The sequence below is a fragment of the Amblyomma americanum genome, chromosome 1 (assembly GCF_052857255.1).
Source record: "Amblyomma americanum isolate KBUSLIRL-KWMA chromosome 1, ASM5285725v1, whole genome shotgun sequence".
Lineage (NCBI taxonomy): Eukaryota > Metazoa > Arthropoda > Arachnida > Ixodida > Ixodidae > Amblyomma > Amblyomma americanum.
This window is the reverse complement of record NC_135497.1, coordinates 111,745,734-111,773,057: the sequence shown is the minus strand read 5'-3', so window position 1 is coordinate 111,773,057 and position 27,324 is coordinate 111,745,734. Positions and strand designations below refer to the sequence as shown.

The window sequence follows — 27,324 nt, the reverse complement described above, 5'->3', positions numbered from 1 at the left end:
AGTATCATGGGTTTACTCTCTAATACAATAAAACCTTTTTAATTTGGAAATTCAAATAAATATTACTGCCGCATGTAAATTCATGGTGCTGAGTACTTTTTTTTCGAATTTAGCTGGGCTTACACTGGTAAGTGCGGACAGGATCCTGTGTGTAGATCTTTGCATCAGGCAAAGGAGTTGTCGAAACGCCTCCTCTCGAGACTGTCAGATATCGGTTCAGCTGCTGCTTCCACCGTGCAAGTGTGAAGTGCACACGGCAGTTCAGCAAATAATATGGCCGTGCCCAGGGAGCCCCTATTGCAAAGGTCTGTACACGTAAAGCATTTGATGGAACTGCAAAAGATTATTGCTAGCATGCAGTTTTCATCTCAAAAGCAGATGGCCATTGCCCAGATTTTTATGAAGTAAATTTATTATGATACGAATTGTTTTTGGCAGCCTTTTGGGGACGATCTAATAATCTAATGTCTGGGTGATTTTGGGCATTTTTTTCCAGCCCCCTTGAAGTAAAAATTAATGATGTTTCATTGTTTTTCTGCATCTCTCTTGTTGAAAGGTTTCATCATGGCATACTGCATGAAGAAATGAATTATGGTAACTAAATGTTGCATGGTAAAGAATGGCTCTAAGCGTAAACTAATTCTTGACATTTGCTCAGAACCCTTGGAGCAAAATTTCAGCATCTTGAAGTGACTGGGCAGAGGACTCATTGTCTTCTGTGCCGTGTGTGTGTGTGCGCGCGCGCGCGCTTGTGTCATGCAAATTAGTGATTTAAGCAGCTGGTCTTGAGCAAATGTATTATAAATCAAAAAGGATTAATTGTGAAATACATTTGAAATCAGTTTTCTGGCCCCCCCCCTTTTTTTCGTTTTCCTGTAGTTTTTTACTTATTTGGTTGCAGTCACAAAGGTAATCCATTCATTTTATCAGCAAAGTTAAAATCAGCATTGTTACTTTCAAGTACGCTTATGTATGCAGTAATGTTTGGTTGGATGTAAAAGTGAATGTGTGTATTGCATTTTGTAAAGGTCCTGGCACAGACAAAAGTAAAAAAGTTAATGGATCATGCTTCCCTTTCCTAACTGCACTAACAGTTGTCCTGAAAAAAACTAAGAGGCACGATGTGTCTTTGCACTGCCATATCCATGATGCATTTTGCGTGCATGCGCAGTACTTAATAGTTTTGGTTAGATGATGCATGAGCAGAGTTGGGATGCCATGCCATGCCATGCACCATTTCATTCTGTCTGTGCCTGTACACAAATCTAACTACAGTCGATCTCAGATATTTCGACCTCGAAGGGGATCATGATAAAGTTCGATATATTGATAATTCAAAATATGAAATACGCCTATTAGATGCTTTTTTCAAAATTGCGCACATCTCGGATAATTTCCCCGGGATCGTGAAAAGTGGGAACTTGCCGATTTGCTCCTCCAAAGTCCACAAAAAACGAAAGCACAGCTCCACGACCGCCGCACTTTTATTTCGTAAGAAAAAAGTTAATGAGCTTAGCTTTCCTCTTCTTCTGCACCATAAAGTTCATTAGGCTGTCCTCAAGCTTGTTGATGGTATCCAAATGAGAAAGTCCAGTGGCTTCCGTTGCACCACAACAGCGATGAATGACTCTGAGCGCAAATGCAAGTTCAGCCACAGTGCATGGTGGCTGGGTCTCTTCGCCTTAATCTTTGCCACTGCTTGGGTCCGCTTTCTTGGTATCTATGGTGTCAGCCACAATCTCAGCATAAGCACGATCTGCAGTGGCTTGCACGTCGTCGTCACCACCGGCAAAATGTTGTGCTGTTACACCGTCTGGGACGGCACCTGCGAACACTGAGAGCTCAGGAAACTCCCTGTCCAGGCATCTAGCATCGTAGTCTTCTGTGGTTAGACACATGTCGTCTGAAGCCACCATAAGCCCTGCTTTGCAGAAGCAGTCCTTGACTGTGCTTTGCCTCACGTCATTCCAGGCACCAGCCAGCATCTGTATGGCTCCGAGGAGGTCCACCTTGAGTTCAGTTCTCAACTGAAGGTTGATTAAGAGCCTTTGCACCATTCGCTGTCTGTAACCAACCTTAGAATGCTTTCAGTATGCCCTGATCGAGAGGTTGAAGCTTCGCTGTTGTATTTGGCGGCAGAAATTAGATGGTGATCTGCTTCGACTGGCAGATGACATGATGGGCAGAACAGTTGTCGAGAAGAAGACAAACCTTGCGGTCTGACTTCTCTAGTTCGGCATCCCACGTTCGGAGCCACTCGGTGAAAGGATCGCATGTCATCCAAGCCTTCTTATTAAATGCGTATCGAACCAGGAGGCCTTTCGTGGTTTTGAAACAGCGTAGCGACCTTCCTTTGCCGATAACCAGTGGCCGCAGTTTGCATAACCCATCCATATTTGCTGCAAGCAAAATTGAGGCACGCACTTTGCTGTTATTTCCACCATTGCATGTACTGCCCTTCAGGTCCAGAGCCTTATGTGGCAGCATTTGCCAAAACAATGCTGTCTCATCTGCGTTGAATATTTGGAATGGCGAAAAGCTATCACAAATCTCTGGCCGCTCTTCGTACAGCCACTTCTCCATGTCAATGCTGCTGGTCGCCTGGCTTTCACCCGAGAGGGTCTTTCCGATGATGCTATAGCAACTCTTAAAACGCTGCTGCCAATCAGTGCCACCCGTGAAGCTCTATTCTCCGAAGGCTCCAGCAAACCATTTCGCTTCCTTGATGAGCATTGGGCCGTCGCAGGGGTGTTTCTAGCACTTGTCTCTGAAAACCAGGCTTGTATACAAAGCTTTCTTGACCTTGTCGTAGGTTGGAGCATGCATACGACATGCTCCAGGACGACTGGATTGCGCTACCTTCAGCTGCACGTCGGCTTTGTTCTTAGGTTTGTACTCAGCGTGTTGCAAGGAATTCCGAATGCATCGGCGACTAACAACTTTTTCTCGCCGGCCTCCACCCATCGAATGATGTCCGCCCTTGTTGCCAAGTCCTAATTCTTACGTTTTTTCTCGTTCATGGCTCCCGAACACGCAACCAAAGCGAAAAGAAAATGCACGGCACCGCACAAGTCACAAGCGAACTCGCATTGGCCTCGCAAACAAAGCGAAAGGAACGACCACCGCACAGTACCACACCAGTCACATGCCCATGCAGCACCGACAACGGTGACAGCCAAAATAGCCAAAACGTTAGTGACAGCTAGCTGACGTCGCTTGTTTTGGCTACGTCAGTGGAGTCAGCCAACCAGCATGTAGAAATCGGGCGTCTGCGGCTGCTAGCACGGTTTCTCTATTCCCAGCCCCTTGCATGTCCCTATGGCCATTCCCATTTCCGTTCACACCCCACAAAGTTCTCATAACATGACTTTTACTTGTGCAGCTCTGCTTGAAGGTGTCCAAGGCCAGCGCCGCGCATGAGATGAGATTTTGGGAACATTGTGAATTCCACTAGGAGAAGCCCATTTGCAGAGGTGTGCAGCGATGGGAGAAGCCCACGTCTAGGGTGGGAGTATTGGGAGAAGCGCACTTGTGGGGTCGTGGCGCGGCACGGAGTTCGATATATCAAATATGGAGTGCACGGAAGGTCGATAAACGCAAATAAATTTTCAACACTTTATTTGCATGGTATTCCCAAGGGGATTTTACAACTGTTCGTTATAGGCAATAATTCGATATATCCGAGTTCAATATATCCGGGATCGACTGTAGTCAGCATAGCAGTGAAGAATTTTCTGTGCTTCCATACACACTTAGTTATGATTAAAATACTGATGGACTGGGGGCCATGGGAAAAGTTGATGTCTTAATGCAACCAAGGTTAAAGTAATGGTAGCATAAAATGCTCCTGTCCCTTTTTTTTAATCTTTTCATTCATTTTGCAGTTTGCTTTCTGTACACCTTATTCTTCACCATTAGGTTTCTGCCAAATGTTACAGCAGGCACGCTGTTCTACCCAAGCAAAACATTCTGTGGCACATTTGCTCGAAATGGTGACATATTCATGACAGCATGCCAAGGTAAGCATTGACGGTTTTGTTTTGAATGGGGAACTTTGGAGAAAACTTGCGCTGTGATGGCTCAGTGGCTTTGGCATTCGGCTGCTGATCCAAAGGTTATCAGTTCGATGCCGGCCGTGGCAGCCACATTTCGATGGAAGCAAATATACAAAAACGCCCATGTGCTGTGCAATGTCGGCCCACTTTAAAGAACCCCAGGTGGTGTAAATCAATTTGGAGCCCTCTACTACGGTGTCCGTCGTAGCCTAGCTCCAAGACTAATTAGTCAGTCCAAGCTCCACGCGAACGGTGATAGAGATTTATTGATAACGTCTTATCCTTTGCTTTTCACACATTTTTAAATCGAATGTTTTAATTTTTTGAACACCATATTTATTGGCTTGGTAACTATGGGACACTAGTGATCACTTAAATTACTGCTATCCTCTGGGTCAGTAACTGACTTGTTTGTTTTTATTTCTTGTTTGATGCAACTGTGAAGTAGCAAATGCTGCAGTGGACGTTTGTGCTATGTAATTGTTTGAGACTCTGCCTAGCTCTCATTACTAGTCACTGCAGATGAAACGACACTAGGAGGCATATAACAAATGAAATGTGCATGCGGTGGCCGTACTAGTTCTCCTATGTGTGCCCTTAGTGGCTATAGCACGTGTTCATGCATCATATGCTAGAGGAAAATGAGCAGCACACATAACTGTTAGGAAGGGGAAAGAGTAGGAAATTGAATTGCATCTTAATCTGTGGTCCTGCTTATGCTGGCTTATATTGAACTGTGCTAGTGGTAATTAGGTGTTGCCCATTGCATGGTAGAGATTACTGTATGACTTACTTTGGGGCTGTACAATACTATGGAGACTAGTTTGCACAACTAGGCATAGCCTGACTGTGCTTGTCATATTGATGGATGTGAGACCTATACCCTATCTCACAAGTTCCTTGCAGCACTAGGGAAGCTAGGGACCTCCTCAGCCAAGCAGGGGCTGTATTCAGAGTTTGTGTCATAATAAAAGCGTCATAATCTGCCACAGTGGCCACATCTGAGTGGACAAAGCGCCTGAAGCGGATGTCAGTTCGGTTGCGACTGTGAGCGGTGGCAGGATGTCAATGCATTGCGGTTGCCGCAGGGAAACGTCCAGCGGCGCTTTTGCTCTTTGCTGATAAATGGAACAAGACCAATGCAAGAGAAGAAACATTCAGCCACAAGTTTAGTTGCCCGTCGGATTCCACTGTAAAGGGGTAATATGAAAGCTGCTTTATTTGCCCAATGGGCTTCAACAAATAGAAACAATAGTCCAAATACTCTTTTCTGTACTGTAAAGGCCGGAGGTGTACTTAATGAAGAAAATATTGTGCGCAATATGCATGGCTTTTCAGTGACAGAAGGCGACCCGTACAGCTGTCGATTGCCTATGGCAAATAAAAGGCAGCTAGGTTGTACGCACAACACTCATAGAATGTTTCATGGAATGTTGCGAGTTCCGTCACACGATGGGAGGTGTTCCTGCGTGGAGGTGGCGCGTCAGCAGCAATCGACCGGAAAGTGAGCCGTTGGGCGGTCGCGTGCGCCTTCTCGTTCCCCCACAGGCCCTGATGAACCAGGGACCAGATCAGTGAGATTAGCTTTGATGGTACCTGCCCTTCTCTTGGAATTTTGGCAGCTGCAGCAGAGATTCTACCCATATCATAATTCTTAATGGCTGCCTTGGAGTCACTCCCTATCATCACCCTTGTACCATTTTGTATTACTGCTAGAGCAATGGCAACTTCTTTTGCCTTAGTTGCACTTGTGTTTTCAACAGCGCAGCACAAGACCGGGTCTCCACTCTGACGAACCACTACCGCTGTGTGTGCTGCCTTGCGACATATTCGGCAGCGTCCATGTAGAGCAAATTGGATCTACCTCGAAGTTTGCCCTGCAAGGTCACAGCCCTATCTTTGCGTCTATCTTCGTGAAATACCGGATGCATGTTATTTGGCAGCGGTGGAATTTTGAGTCTATCCCTCGTTGTTCTAGGTACGCTATCTGTCCGCTTTGAGGGTTCGAACCTCAGGTGCTCCATGATTTTCCTTCCAGTTTTGGTTTTTAAAAGCCTTTGATGCTGCGACGCCGTGGCGGCTTCTATGAGCTCATTCAGAGTGTTGGAGACACCTAGCCTTAGAAGTTTTACCGGTGAAGTGTTCGGAGGAAGAACAATTTCTACAACAAACCGGTGCTCACTAGGCCTAGAAGCCACTGAATCATCCAGTAAAATAAAAGCAGGCCAAATTTATCGTCCATCCAGTTTGTTATAGGAAAGATAAGCTGTAGTGAAAGTCCTGCACCCTGTTTATAGCCAGTTCACGGGCCGAAAAACGCAGTAACACCGACGAGGTCACTTAGAAGCAAGTGGCTCCACTTCAGAGCGCGCCGCCATGTTGGCTGTCCTTGAGCATCTGCTGCTAGAGGAGTGTACGCTATGTGTATGACGTCATTGCCCAATTTCTTCGACCCTTTTTGCTGCATCCAAACCACCACATCCGCTTCCAGCGTTTCGACCAATCAGGTGTAGCCGCTGCGGCAAATTATGACGCTTTTTATTATGACACAAACTCTGAATACGGATCCAGGAGAGTGCACTAAACATGTTTCTCCACGCGGCATCATCTGCTTGTCATCTGGTTGTGGCATATGCAGATATGGTTGCAAAAAATTTAAATAGACTCTGTTTACCTACCGAACACAGAAAGAACATTAGGCAATTTTAGAATAATGTCTGCACACTTACGTATGCTAAATGCAAGCATTTACGGGACATTACTCTGTTTGCCCCTTATGCAAATGGAGACACGACGATTCAGCCTAGCGGCACCATGTGGTTTTTTTGAACAGAAAGAATTTTTGTCAACAAACCAATATTTCTTCTTTAGGCCTAGGAGCGGCTGTATCATCAACTCGAAATAAAAGCAAATTCATTGCTCATGGATCTTGCTGTAGGTGAAATGAGACAGAGCGAATGGCCGATGCCCCATTTAAGACCAGTGAACATCCTGAAAAACCCACAAACAATGATGAATTTACTTCGAAATTAATGGTTCTGCACGGAAGCGCGCCACCATGTTGGAAATACTATTGTAGCATACGCAAGGGTTGGGCACGCTAAACTCTGGAAAAAGCGTATGTAACGCGTGCATAAATTGAAGGAACTCTGAGGCATCTTCTGAGGAGAGTTCATAAACTCGCTCAGTTACTACACTCTCTTGTCTTGAAAACCTGAGCAGCCAAATAATACACTTCTACAAGTAGCAGAGAACCCACAATCGTGCTCGAAAGCTACCGAGTCTCTTCTGTCACACGGTGCTGCGTAATTTTGTTAAGAGATGGCTATTGGTTAGATTCTTACAGAGGTCATGCAACTGCCATGGCCGCAGCCAGTCAGCAGCGTCATTCCGGCGGGTCGGGAAGCTTCACAGCCCGTGGGATTCCCGCAGTGGGGCAGCGGAGGAGTGCCGGCCTTTGAGCATGCAAAAAGTGATGAGAGGAGCGAGAAAAGCGCAAAGACGTTGAAATTCAAATTTTGACTGCAGCTAGCAGCTTCTACTAAACGTATAAAAAAAAAGCGCTGGAGGATATTCGTGAAGCGGTGTCATTTAAAATCCCAGGAATACCACGCCTTTCAGAGCCCCTTTAAGGCTCGGTTTGAAATAGCGTTTTGTGCATGCTCACTCCTAAGCATGGTATCCCACATGCCTCTATGCCCATTTCATACTGGCACTACATTCCGCTGTGTTAGAATGTCGCCTTGGTACTCCTCGCTGCTTTGATAGTGCTGCAAGGAACTGCTGAAATGGGGTATAAATCCAGTTTGCATCTGTGATCTAGGCCATGCTCAGCATAATGTTTTCACATACTTTGCATTGGTGCACACATTTCATTGGAGGCATAATGCTAAAATGCCTATGGGCTGCTGTGTGGCATTAGTGCATGTTAAAGAGGCACAAGTGTCTTAAATTATTGTGAAGCCCTGCCATTTGGCATCCCTCAAAGGCCATGTGCAACTTCAGAACATTAGATCCCTTATACCAGAACACACACCTGATGTTACATTGTGTGTAATGGTCTGCCTAGATGGCCAAGGCCTAATATGCAACTTGAGAAAACCAGTAACCTGAACAAATGTTAATAGCTTCTACGAACCACTTTCTGTCAACTTAAATACAGTGCGTGAACATCACATTGCTGTTATTATTTATTTATTTATTTATTTCATTTATTTCATAAATACTGCCGACTGCCCTTTGGCGGTCAGGGCAGGAGTGCACAAAGGAAAAAAATTACAAAGTGGTAACAACAAAATAACAGCGACAAAGGGCGATTACAGTACGAGGACAAAATTCAATAAGACCAACTGGAAGCAAAAAAAAAAAGTACAGGCAAATCATCCGACGTCAAACAGTCTAAGTGAACAGAATAAAAACAAGGAAACCGAAATACACTGTGTACTAGACACGCTACTGCGATACATGAGCCGAAACAGCAGACAAGAAGGATTCTGAAGATACCAGGTTGGTGATATCGCTTGGCAGTCGGTTCCATTCGGAAATGGTGCATGGAAAGAAGGAACAAGAATATGCTTTTGTTCGGCATCGTGGCATCAAGATAGTCCTTCCGTGTTTGTTACGGGTGGGGCGTGTTGTGTTGTATTGCATGTAACTCTGAAAATTCAGTTTTGTTTTATTATGTATGATATTGAACAACATTTTTAGTCGGTGCTGCTTGCGACGGGATTCAAGAGTGGGAAGCCCAGATCTGTTGAGCAAATCAGACACCGAGACCTGCCGACCATAAGCGTGGTAAATAAACCGGAGTGCTTTCCTCTGGACGCCTTCAAGATTTTTTATATCCGTTTTTGTGTGCGGATCCCATACAGCGTCGGCGTATTCGAGCACTGGACGCACAAGTGATGTGTATGCTGTCAGTTTAGTTTTGCTCGTGCAATGCTTTAGGCGGTGCTTTAATAATCGAAGTTTTTTGGACGCTGCTGAGACAATGGACTGGATGTGTACGCTCCAGTTCAGGTTGGATGTCATGGTTACCCCAAGATATTTCACCTGAGTCACTGAGTTGATCGGAAGGCCATTGATTTTGTATGTGCATTGGAGCGGTTGTTTCTTTCGTGTTACTGTCATTTTTCCGCATTTTGAACTGTTTATACCCATTTGCCAAGTACAACACCAGCTGGAAACTGCTGTTAAGTATTCGGCTAGGAGTGTCTGGTCTTCGACTGATGTGATACTATGGTATATAACACAGTCGTCGGCGAAGAACCGACAGCGTATGTGTGAGTTGAAGGACAGGTCGTTCAAATAAATAAGGAAGAGAAGCGGCCCAAGGACTGAGCCCTGGGGAACTCCTGAAAGTACCGGCGCTTTTGTGGAGTGAGATTCAGATATCTGAACAAACTGATGCCGCTGTGTAAGATAGGAATCTAACCATTGTACTACTTGCCGATTATTTAAACACCACCTTATTTTTAACAAAAGATTGCCATGCGATACCCGGTCAAACGCTTTTTCGAAGTCAATGAAAATTAAATCTACCTGTCCATTATTGTCTAGTGACATCATAATTTCATTTGTGATATGAATAAGCTGCGTCACTGTCGACAAGCCTTGCCGAAACCCGTGCTGGCTTTCAATAAAAAAACCGCTTCCCTCTAGGAATGAACTTATGTGCTTGAAAATAAAATGTTCTAACACCTTACTGGACGTACATAACAAAGAAATTGGCCTGTAATTCTTCACGCAAAGCTTGTCTCCTGATTTGTGAATGGGTATCACTTTTGCTGTTTTCCAATCGTTTGGAATTTCTCCTGTCCTGAGACTTTCAGTAAAAATAATGAAAAGGTATTTGGCGCACCACTCAGCATATCGGTACAGAAAAGCGTTAGGAATATCGTCTGGTCCAGAGGATTTTTTTGTGTTCAACTGCAATAGAGCCGAAACAATACCCTCCTCGTTAATAATTAGGTCTGGCAGATTGAAATGGCTAGTTCGAGATTCGGAGACTGAGTTGCTGTTACTCAGGAATACAGAGGAAAAGTGCTCATTGAAGGCAGTCGCTAAGCAGAGGGAGTCGGTAACAACTGTGCTGTTAAGGAGAAGTTTGTTAACCGGGTCTTTTTTCTGTGACAGATGCCTCCAGAACTTTTGGGGGTCAGTTTTTAGAAAATTGTGCATCTTGACATTAAAAAAGTGGTACCGTGAAGATTTTATTTTTGAACGCAGTTCAGCCCGAAGAGCCGGCAAAGCACCACCAACTTTATTGCTTGACCTTGATAATCGCTTCACGCGACGTTTTAACTGTATGATCCCGCGTGTTATCCAGGGACATGCCATTTTCAGCTTCTTATGTTTAAGCGGCACGTACTTGTTGATACATTGATGAACCGTACTTTTGAATTCTAACCACAAGTCGTTCACACTTGTACGCCCATCAGTGTATTTTTTAGCAAAGGATTCATACGTCAGTTCAAGCTGATCTAGAACGCTTTCATCCTGAGCATTGTTAAAGTCGCGAAACGCTTTTCCTTCCTGATGAACAATTACTGGTCGCATCAATTCGCTTTTAAAGAGCACCGCTTTATGGTCTGATATTCCGGGAAAGACATCTGTCGAAAAGCCCAATTGACTAACAGGGTCTGATATAAATACCAGGTCAAGAAGAGAACTCGTATTTGCTGTAATGCGCGTAGGTTTCTGAACAACCTGGTTTAAGTTATAATTAAAAGCTATGCTGAGCAAAGCATCCGAGTTAGCACACAAAGTTTGAGCGCACAGAGAATCCCAGTTGATGTTTGGCAAGTTAAAATTGCCGCATACGATAACATGGCTATAGCGCTTTGTATGTTCATTTAAAAAGTCGTGCAAGTTGTCCAGTACAGAAGTATCAGCATTCGGTGGTCGATAAATAACACCTATTAAAAGACTAAGCTGAAAAAGACGGAGAACAACCCAGACCATTTCAGTGTTGGTATGATGCGGTATCAGCGTATAGTCGATGCCTTTCTTTATCAGAATAGCGACACCGCCCCCTCTTGAAGTGCGGTCGCGACGAACGATTTCGTATTGCTCGGATGTGATAACTGCATCATTCGGAATTGCATCATGAAGCCATGTTTCTGTTAGAACAGCGGCGTCAGGATCGTGTGTGAAGAGGAGGTTTTCAAGTTCGTCGAATTTATTTACTATGCTTCTAGTATTAATATTAAGCATTGAAAAGGAATTCAAAGATGGCTGTGCTCTTAGTGCTCCTGAGCTCTGTGTGTTACTCTGTGCGGACACGGGTTTGGAAACAGACCATCACTTTGAAGTGCAGGGAACTCTTTCATTGCAGGCGTCGTCCCATCGATACAGTTTGCCATTTATTTTAATTTTGTCAAACTTGAGCATGACCTTCTGTTCTTTCAACCTTTGCTCTTTCGCACTTTCCCAAAGCTTCTTTCGTATTGATTGAACGCGAGGGGAGAAGTCCTCGGATATACTATAGCCTGTGTTTTTCAGATTTTTACAGCTTTTGAGAATTCTCTCCTTGACCCTCCCGTCAACTAGCTTAAAGATAACCGGTCTGCATTTGTCCTCAGCCGGCCTTCCTATTCTGTGGATACGTTCAATAGCCGCATCCGAAATTTTCAACCGGTTCAGAAGAACATCCTTGCAGACCGTGTTCTCAAGGTCTTGGGGCGTTTCGTCCTCGGTTTCCTTATTGCCAAACACAGTTAGGTTGTTCCGCCTGCTTCTATTTTCTAGGTCGTCTACTTTCATAAGTAGACTGTCGACAGTTTTTTCCAGTGATTCTACTTTAGAGGTGTAGTCAGTAACCGTTGCGGAAATATCGTCTAGCTTCTTTTCGATAGCAGACAGTCTGGTGTTAGTAGAGCTTGTATTTTGTTTCAGCTGTTTAAGATCTTCCATTATTGTTTGCAGCATTTCCTGTGTAGAAGGACCTGGGTTTGGTTCTACGTCACCACACATAGCAAGCACGTCAACAAAACAATGATACATTGCTGTAAAGAGCGTAACTAACGACCGTGGGCACGGCAAAAGCAGTAGGCACACATTGTCACTGCGGTAAGAGTAAACAGGCTGTTTGTCTCTTACCTGGACAAAAAACAGGAACGGATTTGTTAGCCGCATGGTTCCAACGCCTCCGCCGTGCCCACTGGTCGCGAACCGGGCAGAAGCTTCTCTTTTATGCGCTGTGACTGGTGACGTAGTCGATGGTGGCGTGCGATGCGCAGGCAGTAGTGGTGTCCAGTTGCGCAGTCCTATCACTTTGGTCTTCGCGATGCATTCCGATGAAGAAATCACGCCGGAAACACGATGGTCGGTCCAATTTCCAGGGCTGTCGTAGTACGCCCCCTGTGATGTGGGTTCCACGTTCACGAAAAACACGGCCTGGACAAAAAACAGGAACGGATTTGTTAGCCGCATGGTTCCAACGCCTCCGCCGTGCCCACTGGTCGCGAACCGGGCAGAAGCTTCTCTTTTATGCGCTGTGACTGGTGACGTAGTCGATGGTGGCGTGCGATGCGCAGGCAGTAGTGGTGTCCAGTTGCGCAGTCCTATCACTTTGGTCTTCGCGATGCATTCCGATGAAGAAATCACGCCGGAAACACGATGGTCGGTCCAATTTCCAGGGCTGTCGTAGTACGCCCCCTGTGATGTGGGTTCCACGTTCACGAAAAACACGGCCTGGACAAAAAACAGGAACGGATTTGTTAGCCGCATGGTTCCAACGCCTCCGCCGTGCCCACTGGTCGCGAACCGGGCAGAAGCTTCTCTTTTATGTGCTGTGACTGGTGACGTAGTCGATGGTGGCGTGTGATGCGCAGGCAGTAGTGGTGTCCAGTTGCGCAGTCCTATCACTTTGGTCTTCGCGATGCATTCCGATGAAGAAATCACGCCGGAAACACGATGGTCGGTCCAATTTCCAGGGCTGTCGTAGTACGCCCCCTGTGATGTGGGTTCCACGTTCACGAAAAACACGGCCTGGACAAAAAACAGGAACGGATTTGTTAGCCGCATGGTTCCAACGCCTCCGCCGTGCCCATAAGTGAGATTGATTCGGTAGGCACGAAGCAACTATAGAATTGGTATTTCTGTATATAGTCACTGTGTCCTTTGTGTTGTTTTTTAGTGTGCTGATGTGTTTTTATTGCTGCCTTTTAAAGCACGTGGGATAGTCGTGTTAGTTTTTACTTGTGGCTGACGTGGGCAGCTTTGAAGACATGCGTTTTTACAGTTCTAACACAGCTGTGTCATAAAGTACGAATCTCTAGTGGCTATGTGATGTTACCTTTTTTTCATGCTCGTGCATAACATCTGCATGAAAAAAGTTTTTGTAAATGTTCTTGGAAAATCGGTCCGCAAGGTTGTAGTATGGTGTAATTAAGTTGTTGTGAGTGCTTGTCTTTTGCTTTGAGCTCAGCTTCATGGCAAGTGAGAATTCGGCAAGTAGGAATTGCCAGCTTGACAACATAGGTTGTTTGCCATCTTTTGTTTTGTCACTTTTTCTTTTTAGCTTTTACTTCTACTTTATTTTGCCACGCTGTGCAGATTTACTAATAATGAAATTTATGTTGTGTCCTACAAAAATTTGCTTTTGATAAAACTTAACATTTCAGAGCCAACTTGGTTTCATCCTCATGGGGTTTTAACTTTGTGCAGGAAGGCGTGCAGCTGTAAGGGGTTGAAAGGAGGGAGCATGGGCAGAAAGAGAGAAAAATGGAGATGGGGAGTGGAAAGGAACAGCTGCAGAAAGTGGTCATATTTGAGAACATCTTGCTGTCTTTTCGTGTTTTTGTCAAGGTGGGGAAGGAGACAAATTCAGGGGAAGTGAGGGAGAGGGGGAGGGGGGAGTAGGAGCAAGGCAGCACTAGGTGATGTACATGTCGTGAACATCAATACTGCAGGAAGATTTCTTATGTTGAAACAGTCCACAGAGGTAAATCTGTTGAAATGTTTAGCTTTATGACTATTCACTAAGCAGTTTTTTTTATTATGTTTGATGTACTCCTTGGAAGGATGAAGATACCCATTGTTGTATTTTTTTAGCAAGAGTGTTATTTTGTATCGCTCTTAAATTTGTTTCAACATTGTGCAGACTGTGTGATCCGTATCTACGACACCAGCCATGGCGACTTCGATGAATTGAAGTGTGTGTCTGCTCGAGATGTGGGATGGAGTATTCTGGACATGGCCGTAAGGTGCAGTTTCTCCATGTTTCTATAAGTTTCACTGTGCGAAGCTGTGTTGGTGTGACAAAAATTTCAGGCAGGGGAGGTGTGCATCACAAGTGTGGACATTGCTATCACTACTACTTGGACAACTGGGGCTGACAAAAATGAGGAGATACCTGCCTTTTACTCAGTCAGTTTCAGAGCTCGATGTGAAGCAGGCTATTGACTGTGTCACTAAGAAGATTACTGTTAGTGTTCTCTGATGACAATCTAAAGAAGTTTGTTCACAGTGTTCAGTCATCCATTAATTTTTTTTAACACATTCACTGTAGCTGTAATTTTCGGGGCACGAGTACCTGTGGCCCATTGTTGGGCCACCCTTAGATTTTCTTGGGTGCGGCATGATCCACTAGTGAGCAACAGATGGCAATTGCAGGCTGTCTTAAAAATCTGAGCTGTCCCACGGCTACGTAGCGGCACTTAGTATTCGTGCCGCACAGCTGGAATACACGACATGACCCCCACCGGTGACCCACGACGCAGTGAACGTATTAAATTGAGATACGGCACACTTTAGTGGTTGGCTGGTTGTGCACAAGGTCAGAATAGAGCAAGTATGGTAGAACCCCATTGATATGTTCGCAGAAAAGGCTGAGCGTGTTAGTGTTTTTTTTTTCTTCATTTGATTGATGCTGTTTCTGATCGTTGTGTTCCACCCTTACGCATTGCTCTGTTAAGAGCCTCTTAAAGTTTTCTGTAATAATCCATAAAATAGCACAAAAGAGCTAAAAGTTATTTTATTTGAAAGTTCATTAGTCTAAACTGCACCAAGGCCTGTGCTTTTATTGTGACATCATCCTTGGTGCAAAACAGCGTGACGGAGTGCGTGTGGTTCTCATGTGGAGGTCAGCAAACAATGAAGCAGTCTGCTGTCATGTCATTCTTGACCATTGTCACCTGCGTCTTCAACACGCACCTGCAGTTAATGTAAAGTGCAGTCTTTCTTTTTACAGTTAAAATAGGAACCATAGAATAGAGTCTTTGTCACCAGCTGATTCTTCAGATTCAGCAGCAGTTTCAAGAGCAACAGGATAATTAAATACTGCCCCCTTTCAAAAATGAAAAGAAAAACCTTTTAACAAAAGAAAAACTTAATTCAGTTTCTTTACTTCAGTTGTTGCTAGAAAAATTGGTTAATTAATCTTTGCATAGGCTTGCCATGCCATGCAAGGCCATGCATGGAACATTAATTGAGGGCACTGCTGAAAGCCAGGGTAGAAGTGTATGCTGGCAGGTTTCATTCTGAAGCTTTGTGAAAGGGACGATGCAAGCTTACACTACTATGCATCTCCATGCCATTATCGGCAGCAGGGGTTCTCAAATTTTTTGGCATTGGGGGAGCTGCAATAGCTTTCAAAAAGTGCAGAGGAGCCCCATATGTCTTGGCTTTCGTCCCTTTCTGCCTAGCATGCAGGCAAAAAAGAGCATGCATACACATGGCCTCGCATAGAATAGAGTCTTTGTCACCAGCTGATTCTTCAGATTCAGCAGCAGTTTCAAGAGCAACAGGATAATTAAATACTGCCCCCTTTCAAAAATGAAAAGAAAAACCTTTTAACAAAAGAAAAACTTAATTCAGTTTCTTTACTTCAGTTGTTGCTAGAAAAATTGGTTAATTAATCTTTGCATAAGCTTGCCATGCCATGCAAGGCCATGCATGGAACATTAATTGAGGGCACTGTTGAAAGCCAGGGTAGAAGTGTATGCTGGCAGGTTTCATTCTGAAGCTTTGTGAAAGGGACGATGCAAGCTTACACTACTATGCATCTCCATGCCATTATCGACAGCAGGGGTTCTCAAATTTTTTGGCATTGGGGGAGCTGCAATAGCTTTCAAAAAGTGCAGAGGAGCCCCATATGTCTTGGCTTTCGTCCCTTTCTGCCTAGCATGCAGGCAAAAAAGAGCATGCATACACATGGCCTCTCAAAAAGTACCCAAATGCAATTAATAATGACTGACTGTAGAGTGACAGCAGCATGCTATAAGCAGTTTGTGTGATGAGGCCAAAAATAGAGTGGGTAAGGAAAGATAGGGGTGTAGTTATGCATGGAATTAGGTGCTCGGGGGACCAAAAGAACACTCTAAGGAACCTAAGGTTTCACAGAACCTTTTGAAGAAGGGTCCCATTTTCAGAACTCTAGGTCTACAGTAATGTGGAAACCAGCGTAAGACTTGGTGATTGGACTGATTGGTGCCTGCAGCAGCTTACTGCTGACAATCTAGTGCACACGTGGAATCTTAATAAGGTGATGACATCATGCGTAAGGTAATGACATCATGCGGTGACTGTCAACGGGTACCATTGGTTCTTTGCAGCAAAACTTGTGCTGTACAGTCGAATTGTGCAGGAATTGTTAAGTTCTTTGGAGGGAGGGGGTGGGAGAGGTTAGTTAGCCTCCTGCCATCTTGTCATTTTGCTGTGATCGCCCCATATTATCAGGGCATTTTTAGAGAGGGCAGTGAAGATGGAACTAGAGCTGTTTGACTTTTTTCAAAAGTGATAACAGTTAAGCTGTCTGTTAAAGCTCACTTCACTTAATAAATATTATTGTGAAAAACTCAAAAGTTAAGAGCAATCAAAGACCGGAAGCCGTCACTCAATGTTAATGGCAGCAAGCACCTGGAAAGTTGAGAAAAAAATACTTTTGTTATGGTTATTATGTTAAGGTACAGGTAAAACCTGTTTGTTTTTAATTTGTTCCCAAATGGGTTTGTTACTAAGGATCCAGGACATATTGCCTGCACTTTATCTTTAAAAAAATTTAGTTCAGAAGAAAATCTTATTGATTGTTATTTAATTCATATTGGTTCATGAGAAATTCAAGAGACCAAAACAGAAGTCATGCATTGTACAAAGTTTTAATAGCGTTTGCACAGGGCACATGAGAGTTGCCGCTTTCGTAATAGTTTTGGACATGCTGGTGGACATTGTGTCTACTGCTGTTGCCCTTTAGGGCCTGAGCACTCTTCATTTTTTTTTTTGTTATGTTATTAAGGAAAAAAGGAATGCTGCCTTGAGGCTAAAATTTGTCTTTGCACCATGTGGTCAGTATTGACGCCTTTCATTTTATGATCTGGTTACAGTCCTGATGGTCTCTACTTTGCTTATTCAAGCTGGTCCGAATATCGTAAGTACAACACATTCTTAATGCAAATAGGGGGAAACATTTTATGGTTATTAAGCCCGCAGAGTCACCAAAATTGCTCTGAAGCACAACCGTTCACCTCATTTGCTTCTGCATTTGTATCAATCTTTCATGTGCACTGTACGTTAAGAAAAAAAAAATTCCTGCAGAAAAGTGCTGGTCAACTGTGCTCATGCCTTAATAGTAATGTGTACTGCTCGCATTTTAATTGCGCTTCATACCAGATTTTTACTATTGCAAAAGTTTTAGTACTCCAATACCTAAGTAATGCACACTGGAGGTGCCGGGTGTGCCCTTCCTTTTTGTGCATTTTAAGGTCTATACACTGTTGTCTTATATTAAAAAAAAAAAATATTAAGAGCAGCAGTGGTATGTAACAGCACACTGCAGTAGCTGCTTCAACATTTTTTTCAGTCCATCTGTGCAACGTCTATGGAGATCATCAGGTCCATGAGGCACTGGCACTTTGTCCCGAAGATAGAAGGTTTTGCATCTTCTCCTTGCAGTTCTCATGTGATGGAAAGGACATCCTTGGAGGGTAGGTGGCTCTTGCATCATGCTGTTTTTCATTATTAGTGAAAGCTTGGGAAACTGTAATTGCTTATTGTAGTAAAAAAAAAGGAATTCACCTGATTCAAGCAGTGAGCCACACAGTGTATTTAATATTAGTGTAATGCATGACAGAAGGTAAAAAAGGCAGCTTCAAGTGGAAATATGGAATTTTCATTTGTGTCAGGATTCCTGCCAACTGGGAAAACCCAGAAAACTGGAAAATGTCAGGGTGTTAGCCGGTTCTGAAAAAGTCAGGGAGAAGACAATTTCGGAGTAAGTCGCCAATTGCTTTTGTTTGAAGCACTCATGGGGTACACTGCACAGCTGTCGTAGTGACACCTGGCCGTAACTGCTAGGTTTTAGAGTGAATGCTTGCGTGCAGATGAAGCTTTGTGGACCTTCATGCCACATAGAGACTACCGCCCTTACCGTGAACACAGTTGGCGGTGGGTCGAAATACACATTACATTACTTGTTCCATAGTACACTGCTCGAGTTCTCTTCGCAATATTTGTGAGCAGTGCACTGAGTCTTAGTTTGGGAAGTTCATTATTTGGGGCAAAATCATTGTTTCCTTGAGAAGCCTAGGGTGTCGACGGCATTTTGCTCTTCTAGTTTCAGAAGCCCTGAGTCAGCTCCAATAAAGGAAAAGCAGCCAGTATTACAAACACCTAACTTTGGTTGCTTCATAGCCTGGTACTTCTGAAGGTCGAAATTTGCCCGTTTCATTCGATGCTGAGCAGCACTTCATCGAGATCTGATGTAACGTGTTGATATTTAACCATACTCAATTTCCTGAGGTCTGCCGCACTTAGTTTGAAGCCTTGCCAGTACGGCATGTTAGTTAAATATACTGAGTAGTATAAGTAGCACTGGAACATAGAGGGCATGGTTGTATTGGGATTTGATAGACATACTGGTTGCATCTCTTTGAAATGAATTATCTTGCACGGACCTGGTGAACAACTAACTTCGTGTTTTAACACTCATACATAGGTTCCCACCTTGCTGCTTTCTCCCACTAATGTGTAAGCCCTGAAACTGGTTGTCTTGCAGCTTTCAATTGCTGGAAATGGCCTCATTGCGGTAATAAGAATTGAAAAGTGAGAGGTTTTGCAAGCAGCTTATTTAGGGTAATGTAGATTGATGCAGATCCATGCTTGGCTGAATAGTTGAAAAGGGGCATGCGCTAACTTGTTTCTGCACAGCATGTATACACACATAGGCTGTGGTGCAGAAATGCTGAGCCTTAAACTTGCCATTGCAAGTGCAGGCTTGTTGTTTTTGTTGGTTTCAAATGGGGTGAATGACAGGAACAGTGACAGCATGGTTTGATGCTATGCTAAAATGCTTTAAACAAATGATGTATACCAGAGCAAACACTGAAGCTTCTCAAGTGTGGTTGATACTATTTCTTGTCCATAAAGTAGTGTGCACATTGCAGTTTTATACATGTTAAAATGACTTAAAAGATAGTTCACTAGAACTTGTGACCTTCACACTGTGTCATCATTAGGGCCCCTAACTTTCTGCGGTGGAAAAGTTTAAATTCCGCAAGAGAGATTGAATAAAAGTTCTGAATGCACCCCATGTTATATTCGGAGCCAAGGCATGAATATAGTGCGAGTTTTCTCTGAGCTTTTCCAGGTACATTTAAAGCTTCCTTTGCCTACCAGGCTTGAGAGCCACTGGAAGAAGCCAGCTTTTTAATGACCTTGTGGCAAAGCACGCAGCATCCAGTGCAAAAGAGAAGGTGGCTATGCATATGGAAAGAAAGCAGTATGGGTCATTGAGAAAAGAGGAGGCACTGAAGAGCTGAGTGGACTAGGAAAAACAAAGAAAGGCAAACGAGCACTGGGCTTGGCAGCTCAAAGCACCAAGCGGCGGCAGCATGGTAGTGACAGCGTCTCCTGCTGCATGGGAGGCTGCATTCATTAAAGTGTCGGGGGCTTGGCTTCTATCAATTGTGGCACGCACATCTAAAGCATTGCCTCATAAATAATGGTGTTGTTTATGACGCTTCTATATTTTAGTATGCCATCTGCATTTTTTAGGGGGGATTTTTTTTTGGCTGTAGTTTGCCTGAACAGTTTGGTATTGCATTATTGTAATATTATTTCCTTTCAAACTCTTAGTGTCAAACTCCCCCCTAGTGTTATATTCATGCAAATAAGGTAAATTGGTAATTTCTTTCAACATACTGTCGTTCCTAGTGATGTCTGTAACAACAGTGTAGTGTCAAATAAGAGATGATTACTGCTAACACACAGTTCTGCAAAATATACTTAAACCCTCAACTTTTCACGGAAGCCCCTGGCATGCTCTTCAGTGTAGTGGCTATTTCAAAGAATTTCATCAGGAGGGTAACCGCCAGTGCTTTGTAGGAGACTGCTCCTCCAAACATGGAACAGTGCAGAAGCAGTTTTACTTTTCCTCGTTTTTCAACCTGCCATGGTGGTTTAGTGGTTAGTTAGAATGTTCAGCTGCTGAGCCCGAGGACACAGGTTAAATCCCGGCCGCGATTGTCATGTTCTGGTGGGGGCAGAATGCAAGGTGATACGTACTGTGCAATATCAGTGCACATCAAAGAACTCCAGGTGGTCGAAATTTATCCAGAGCCCTCCACTGCAGTGTTCCTTGTAGACCATGTCGCTTTGGGATGTTAAAGATAGTGTCGTTTTCTAATGTTAAACCCCGTATTCTATACTTTTACTCCTTTTCTCATTCAAGAACTTAGGATTAGCATGCGTGTTTTTTGCTATGCTTGTCATGACAAAGCCTATATGCGTGTTTCTTTTCTGACAGTGGTGTTTATCTCTTGCAGAGCAAATGACTCTTGTCTTTATGTATATGACAGAGAAGCACACCATCGTTCCCTAAGGGTATGACACAGTGATTGTACTGTATATTTATTTGTCTTGTGTCTTAAAGGGTCTTTGAAAGGGGGTCTCAACAAAGATGCGATGTGCCTAGGATGCTAAAGGACGCCGCTTCACAAATATCCTCCAGCAAGAATTTTTTTTAGGTGTGCTTCATAGAAACTGAGTTATCTGTAGTCAAAATTTGAATTCAACGTCTTCACGCCTTTCCCTCTCCTCTCGTCACTTGTTGCACGCTGAAATGTTGCCACTCTTCCGCCGGCTGCAGACGCGTGCGAATCAATGCTAGCAGTCAGCTGCTGACGTAACGAGTGCTTCATGACGTAACGAGCGCGGAAACGGGCAAAAGCGCATCACCGCAGGTCACCGCTAGGTGCGGAAGTGGGAGTTCTCAAAATTGTATTGTAAATTATCGGCTCGCTCTTGAGGTCTTTTACGAGCATGAATGCTCGTTGGCCTGTACTCTACATAATGCAAGCATTTTATGGCCAGCCTCAAACACCCTTTTCAGGGACCCTTTAACAGAGGTTTTGTGAATGAGGGTGGTTTGCAAGAAGTGTAAAATAAATTCCTGCTTCAAATACGTCATAGGCTTCACAGTTAAGGCATGAATTAGCTAAATATAGGAGGAATGAAGAAGGGAAGAAACAGTAGAGTAGTATTAATGAACAATGATTAATAAAATAAATAAAGCGGTGGGGTGCGACCATAAATAAATTTTTTCAGCTATAAACAGATTTGTGTAAATACATTTCCAATGCTGCTGTATACGGATTTTGTTAGCTTTGGGTCATACAAACATCTTTTGCAGCCCCGTGAGATTTGTATCATCGAGATCCTCTTACAGCCATGCTCGGAAACATTACAGTAGCCATTTTACAATAGTAAATTGTAATTTCAGAGTGCTCAGTCTGCTTATTCAACCATTCCACACTAATTCCACACTCCAACCATTCCACACTCCGCGCTTGGGAAGGACGGATGGAGATATATGAAATCTCCACCCCTCCAAAAAATTCTGTTGGAAACTTTTTTTTTTCCCGCGTAATGAACCCTCCCCCCAAACTGATGTCAACTTTTCTGGGAAAAAAGTGGGTCCATTACACAGGTAAATAGAGTACATACTCGTTGATTAGAGCCCTGTTAATTCGGAAATACAGACAAGTACTGTCGGCGCGGCCCCAGCCAGTGCCCATTAAGGCTGTGACTTTAGACGGGCGCTACAAATTACGCGCGAAAAACTTTTTTTTTTTTTTGCTTTGCGAGTGTCGTTTATCCTTTCACCCATCAGTCGCCAGCGGAACCACGCGGGTCAGCCGTGATCATGACGCCGGCTTTTAGCATCGTTCGCTGCAAAAGGCGCTTGCTGCTATCGCGCGTTGAGATGATTGAGTGGCAGTAGATGGCGTCCGCCCCGATCGCCCTTGGCAGGATAAGGTGAACATAACGAAAACGAGGCTTGCAGAACCGGACAACCGCTGGCACTCTGCCAAGTTCGCCCCCCACCCCCCTCCCTCTCTATGGTAGAGCATATCCTAGGCACTATAATAGAGCTAAAGTCAAAAGGTCGCTGCTCAGCATCTTGGCTGATGCTTTTTTTTCCTTTCAAATTCTTAGGCAAAAATAGGGGGGGTTCATTATGCGAGTGGGTTGGTTACTGGAGTAAATACGGTACGGTACATATACCGCAATGCAAATGGTTCTTATCAGTTTTTTTCCCGTGAAGTTCGAATTAACGAGCTTTTATAATTTTTTTAAACCATGCTGATTAGGGTGAACATAATTTTTTTTTTTTTAGAAATGCTGCGCAACATTATCTGCAATAATATGCTGCTCAGTTTAGTTACTGAAATGCACTTTCTGCGATTCCAGAAAAACGCATACTATAATACAGGTTTTTTTTTTTCTTCCAAATTTCCACCTCATATGTGGGTTCAAACAATTATCGGTCAAAATCCAAGCGAGACCAGCAGGTTGCGAGGCCCGCTCGGAGTGGTGCTCCGTGCTTCGCTTGGCTCAGCCGGGAGCGGCACTGAGAGGCCGTTCCACACGTGCGCTCCCGTCTGAGCATTTCGCTCATGCGCAGAAGCTCTCCTGCTTGCTCGCTGAGCGGAGCGGGTGCACAGACCCGCTCTACTGAAAGTCTCTATTGTCAATCGGCATCACCATCACGCTTCCAGCAAGAGGAGGCACTATCTAGCGGTGGCGTAGGTTGGTTGTTTCGATTTCAAGGCCACTTCACTACGCTGACCTGACATCGCGATGCCCAGGACGATCGCACCTCGCATGACATCTGGACTGCGAAAGCAGCACTCGGCTGCTTTTAAAAAGAAAGTAATCGTAGCTGTCGAAAGCATCAGCACCGCATGAAATCAAGTGCTGCTACATTGTCTGTGTGAGGTAGGGAGAGCCTGCAGTTACTGCCGCCAGACACGGGCCTGTCCAACCGCACTGTGCATTCAGATCGCGGATGCTTGAGCCAGCATTCCTGGGAAGCTCGCTGGCAGTTATTTCAGAAAATGCGGGATATCTAACACCCGGCGATGACAATCTCCAAAGCTCTGACTGGTATTTCCAAAGCATGCACGCCATGCCGGAACCGGTCTGCGCATACTCGCTGCGCAGGATGCAAGTGGCCACAAGCACAGCGCCTCTGTGCCTGCTGCTCGTGCTACATGCATGGTATCCGGCACGCCGGCGTACACAAATAATTGGAGGGTGTTCGGCTTCCACAGCTTCCGGAACATCTTTGAGCTGACTTCCCTTCCTCACTTGCATTATACGCGGATGAAAACTTTTTTTCGTTTTTGCTATCCCCAAATTACATCTCATATTATATGCGGGTTCATATTATACCCAAGTTTTTATGGCACTTTGTGCATGGGCATTGTACAGCCTGGTCCTTTGTTTTCAGTGGACACAGTACCAGCATTTATAATATACTGTCTGTACTGAGAATTGAGGCGTTACCACTGCTTATATTTGCCTAAATCTGAAGCTTCCTTTCTGATTTACAGATACGTGCCCATGATGGAGATGTTAATGCTGTTGCATTTGCAGACAAGACTTCGCAGATCTTGTTTAGTGGTGGTGATGATGGCCTTTGTAAGGTGGGTGAAAGAATGGAAAAGTACGCTTTACAAGTGTAATAATAATAAAGCAGAGTTCAGAGTGAATGCACGATACTGAAAATACTGTAGAGAGCATGTCTGTTAGAGAATTTGCTGATAAAGTCTTAGCTGTGTTATGCCTGAAGTTTCTTGAAAAAATATCTTGGTAAATACTTTGTTGCTATCATGAAGTTGATGCCACTTGATACAGCACTACAGCACATGCATAAGCTTTTGTATGTTTGTTTTATCCTGGTTTAGCGGGCTCATGCCTGTAATCTGTCACATGCGCTTCATTATAATGTGCTTCCTAATACCACTAGTTGACATTTCTTGTGGCTGTGTGGCTGCAAGTATTGAGAGCGTAAATTAAAAAAATAAACATTTTTAGCTTGGAAGTACAATTGTGCGTTAGCAAAAAATATTTGCCATTACCGTCACTCCTTCCTGCATTGTGTGTACAACATGTATTCCTTGTAGGTTTGGGACAGACGAACCCTTAGTGAGAGAGATCCCAAGCCTGTGGGCATTCTAGCAGGACATTGCAATGGCATTACCTTTGTGGACTCAAAGGTGAGTATTCATGCACGTTGAGTACTGATACATGTGTATAGACATTTCCTTTTTTTTGTTATTTTCAGAATGATGCTAGGTACCTCATCACAAACTCCAAAGATCAAACAATCAAGCTTTGGGACATGCGAGCTTTTTCATCCAAGGAAGGTATCCAGGTATGTACTCCTGGTGTTCTCTTTGGTCATAATACGTAATTCTCTGTGCTGTATTTTAGACTGTTACTTTTTCATTTGAGTTTCTTTTATTGCATTGTCACTGTCTCTTTCTTTGCTGTACACTTTGCTCAAAATGTCGTTTGAATCAGCAGTTCTATACTTCTGCAACACAATGTGCTGTGCTCTTTATATTTTAGTCAACACAGTGCACTTTGTTTGTACCATGGACCTTTATTGGTGTAAAGGCAAAAGCTTGAGTTTTCTAGGTGCCTTTCTCCCTTGCAAAATTTTTGAGTTGCTTACTTGGGCACTTCATGTATTTCAGGCAACAAAGATGGCTGTGGCCTGCCAGAACTGGGACTACAGGTGGCAGCGTGTACCTAAAAAACGTGAGGGCATGTCTTTGAATCGTCTTGTAGAGCTTGGAGCAGATCATCCAGAAATCGCAGTGCATATCTAATGAATGTTTATACCTTCTTTTTTATTATTTATATTTGAGAACATGCCTGAACAGGGATGGCTTAGAGTATGATACAGTCAAATCCCACTTCAACGAAATTCAGAGACCCACGAAAAATTTCGCTGAAGCAAAAGCTTCATTGTCATGAAATCTGGCCAGAACATCGACAGTTTGGACCAGGCAGTTCATGAACATGATGCGTGAATTATTTCTATCTGCGAGCTCTACTAACAGCTCTCCCCTGCTATTTCTAGAACCTATCCCATAGTCGCCTACCACCTGGTCGCCAGCCTGCTTCTTGCCCATTTTCGCATTGAAGTCGCCCATCAGTACAGTGTACTGTGTTTTTACTTTGTTCATCGCCGATTCCACGCATTCATAGAAGCTTTCAACAGTCTGTTCATCATGACTAGATGTAGGCGCGTAGGCCTGCTCCGCCTTCAGCTTGTACCTCTTATTAAGCCTAATTACGATAGCTACCACCCTTTCGTTAATGCTATAGAGCTCCTCTACATTGCCAGCTATATCCTGATTAATGAGGAATCCCACACCCAGTTCTCGTCTATCCACTAATCTGCAATAGCACAGTATGTGCCCGTCCTTTAGTACTGCATATGCCTCACCTGTCCTCCTAACTTCACTAAGCCCTATGACATCCCATTTAATGCCCGCTAGTTCTTCGAACAGCACTGCTGGGCTAGCCTCACTAGATAAGGTTCTAGCGTTAAACGTTGCCAGGTTCAGATCCCAATGGCGGCCTGTCCGGAGCCAGAGATTCTTAGCACCCTCCGCTGTGTCATAGCTCTGACCACTGCCTTGGTCAGTTGCTTCGCAGCCGCTGGGGACTGAGGGCCGAGGGTTAATTGGTTTGTTCATGGAAGGTTGTGGCCAAGTACTGCACCAGGGTGGTCAAATCCTGTTCTCGTGAGGGAGTGCGTTGTTGGTTCTGGTCACCGAGATCAGGCCGCACCCCAGGCCTGCTTATGCAGTTCCATCGACACGCTGAGTTTTTTTTTTTTACAAACCCGGTGGAGAATTGCACGGCACTAGGATTCGAACCCCAGTCCTTTTGCACGCGAGGCGGACGCTGTACCTCTATGCCATCATCTGCTCTTACTATGCGCGATTAAGAAACGTCAAAGCATGAGGGCTTCTAGCCCTACAGACAGAATAGAACTAGCAGAGCTATCGAAGTTAAAGGGACACTGAGGAGAACCCTATCAAATTTTTTTTGTTAGCAAAACCTGATAGTTCGGCATTTCATGGCTTTGTTGCCGCTTGTCTGGCACCGAAAGATGCATTTATTTCAAAGAAATTTGTATTCGAAGTTGAAAAAGTTTTTCCCGCCGCTCCAATTCAAACTCCAGAATTCTTATGACGACACGGAGACTCCGTGATTTCCGGCATAAGCGGTGCGGTCTAGCAGCTGCCGAAATGAAAGCTACCGCCGCCGCACGTTGAAGGCATATATCGGGGGTCGCTACCGTCGCTCTGTTTACGTTTGCACCGGCGTCTTGCCAGCGTTGCGATGGATCCCGTTCCCGAACTCGACGACGTAGTTCTCGCAAAATCTCCGTCCTGCATTTCAGCGACCTCAGCCCCACAGAGCGTGCGATGCTTTTGAGGGAGCACGGTTAGGTAAGGCGCCGGCGGGTCGTTTCTCTCTTCCTCAGTGAGCAGCCGTTGCAAATTAAATATCATAACCCCAGTGCGGGGAGTCGCGAGGGGCCAGGACAAGGTCGGCGCGTTGAGCCCATCGGAGTCTGGCCGGGGCTTTGGGGCCAACGGATTGGGATTCCTTGAACGGCGTGGTTGCACGGGGCAGCAGGCGGTGTCGAGGTCTCCCACGGTTGCAAGGGCCAAGTTAATTATTTATTTTATTGCCACAAAAAACGGATAGGTGCTCAAGAGCGGTCGCGTTTAAAGTGGGCGCCTTGAAACTAAAGCCGACGCACGACGCTTCAACTGCTTCCGCTAGATCCAACGGGTCCACAGGATCGGGCTCTCTCGCCCACTTGCATGTACCTTCATATGTGTACCGTGAATGGATCAAATTAGCCGAGAGCTCGAAAAGAACAGCTCCGCCCAACTGCCAAAGTTATTGAATTACGTCACAACGCGCACCTCTCCGCGGAGCCGAATCAGTCTGG

At 44.5% G+C, this 27,324-nt stretch overlaps 1 protein-coding gene across 8 annotated transcripts in view; it reads left to right on the top strand.

The window, feature by feature from the left end:
• LOC144113463 (DDB1- and CUL4-associated factor 11) overlaps positions 1–27,324 on the top strand; it is a 100,125-nt gene that overhangs the window by 46,546 nt on the left and 26,255 nt on the right. For all 8 annotated transcript variants that reach the window (XM_077646548.1, XM_077646546.1, XM_077646554.1 and 5 more), the window contains 9 exons: positions 3,919–4,019; positions 14,161–14,263; positions 17,381–17,424; positions 17,857–17,980; positions 20,819–20,876; positions 23,891–23,983; positions 24,464–24,556; positions 24,625–24,714; positions 25,040–25,103. In XM_077646548.1, the coding sequence (XP_077502674.1) occupies positions 3,919–4,019; positions 14,161–14,263; positions 17,381–17,424; positions 17,857–17,980; positions 20,819–20,876; positions 23,891–23,983; positions 24,464–24,556; positions 24,625–24,714; positions 25,040–25,103 (770 nt within the window). The remainder of the gene's footprint in view (positions 1–3,918; positions 4,020–14,160; positions 14,264–17,380; positions 17,425–17,856; positions 17,981–20,818; positions 20,877–23,890; positions 23,984–24,463; positions 24,557–24,624; positions 24,715–25,039; positions 25,104–27,324) is intronic.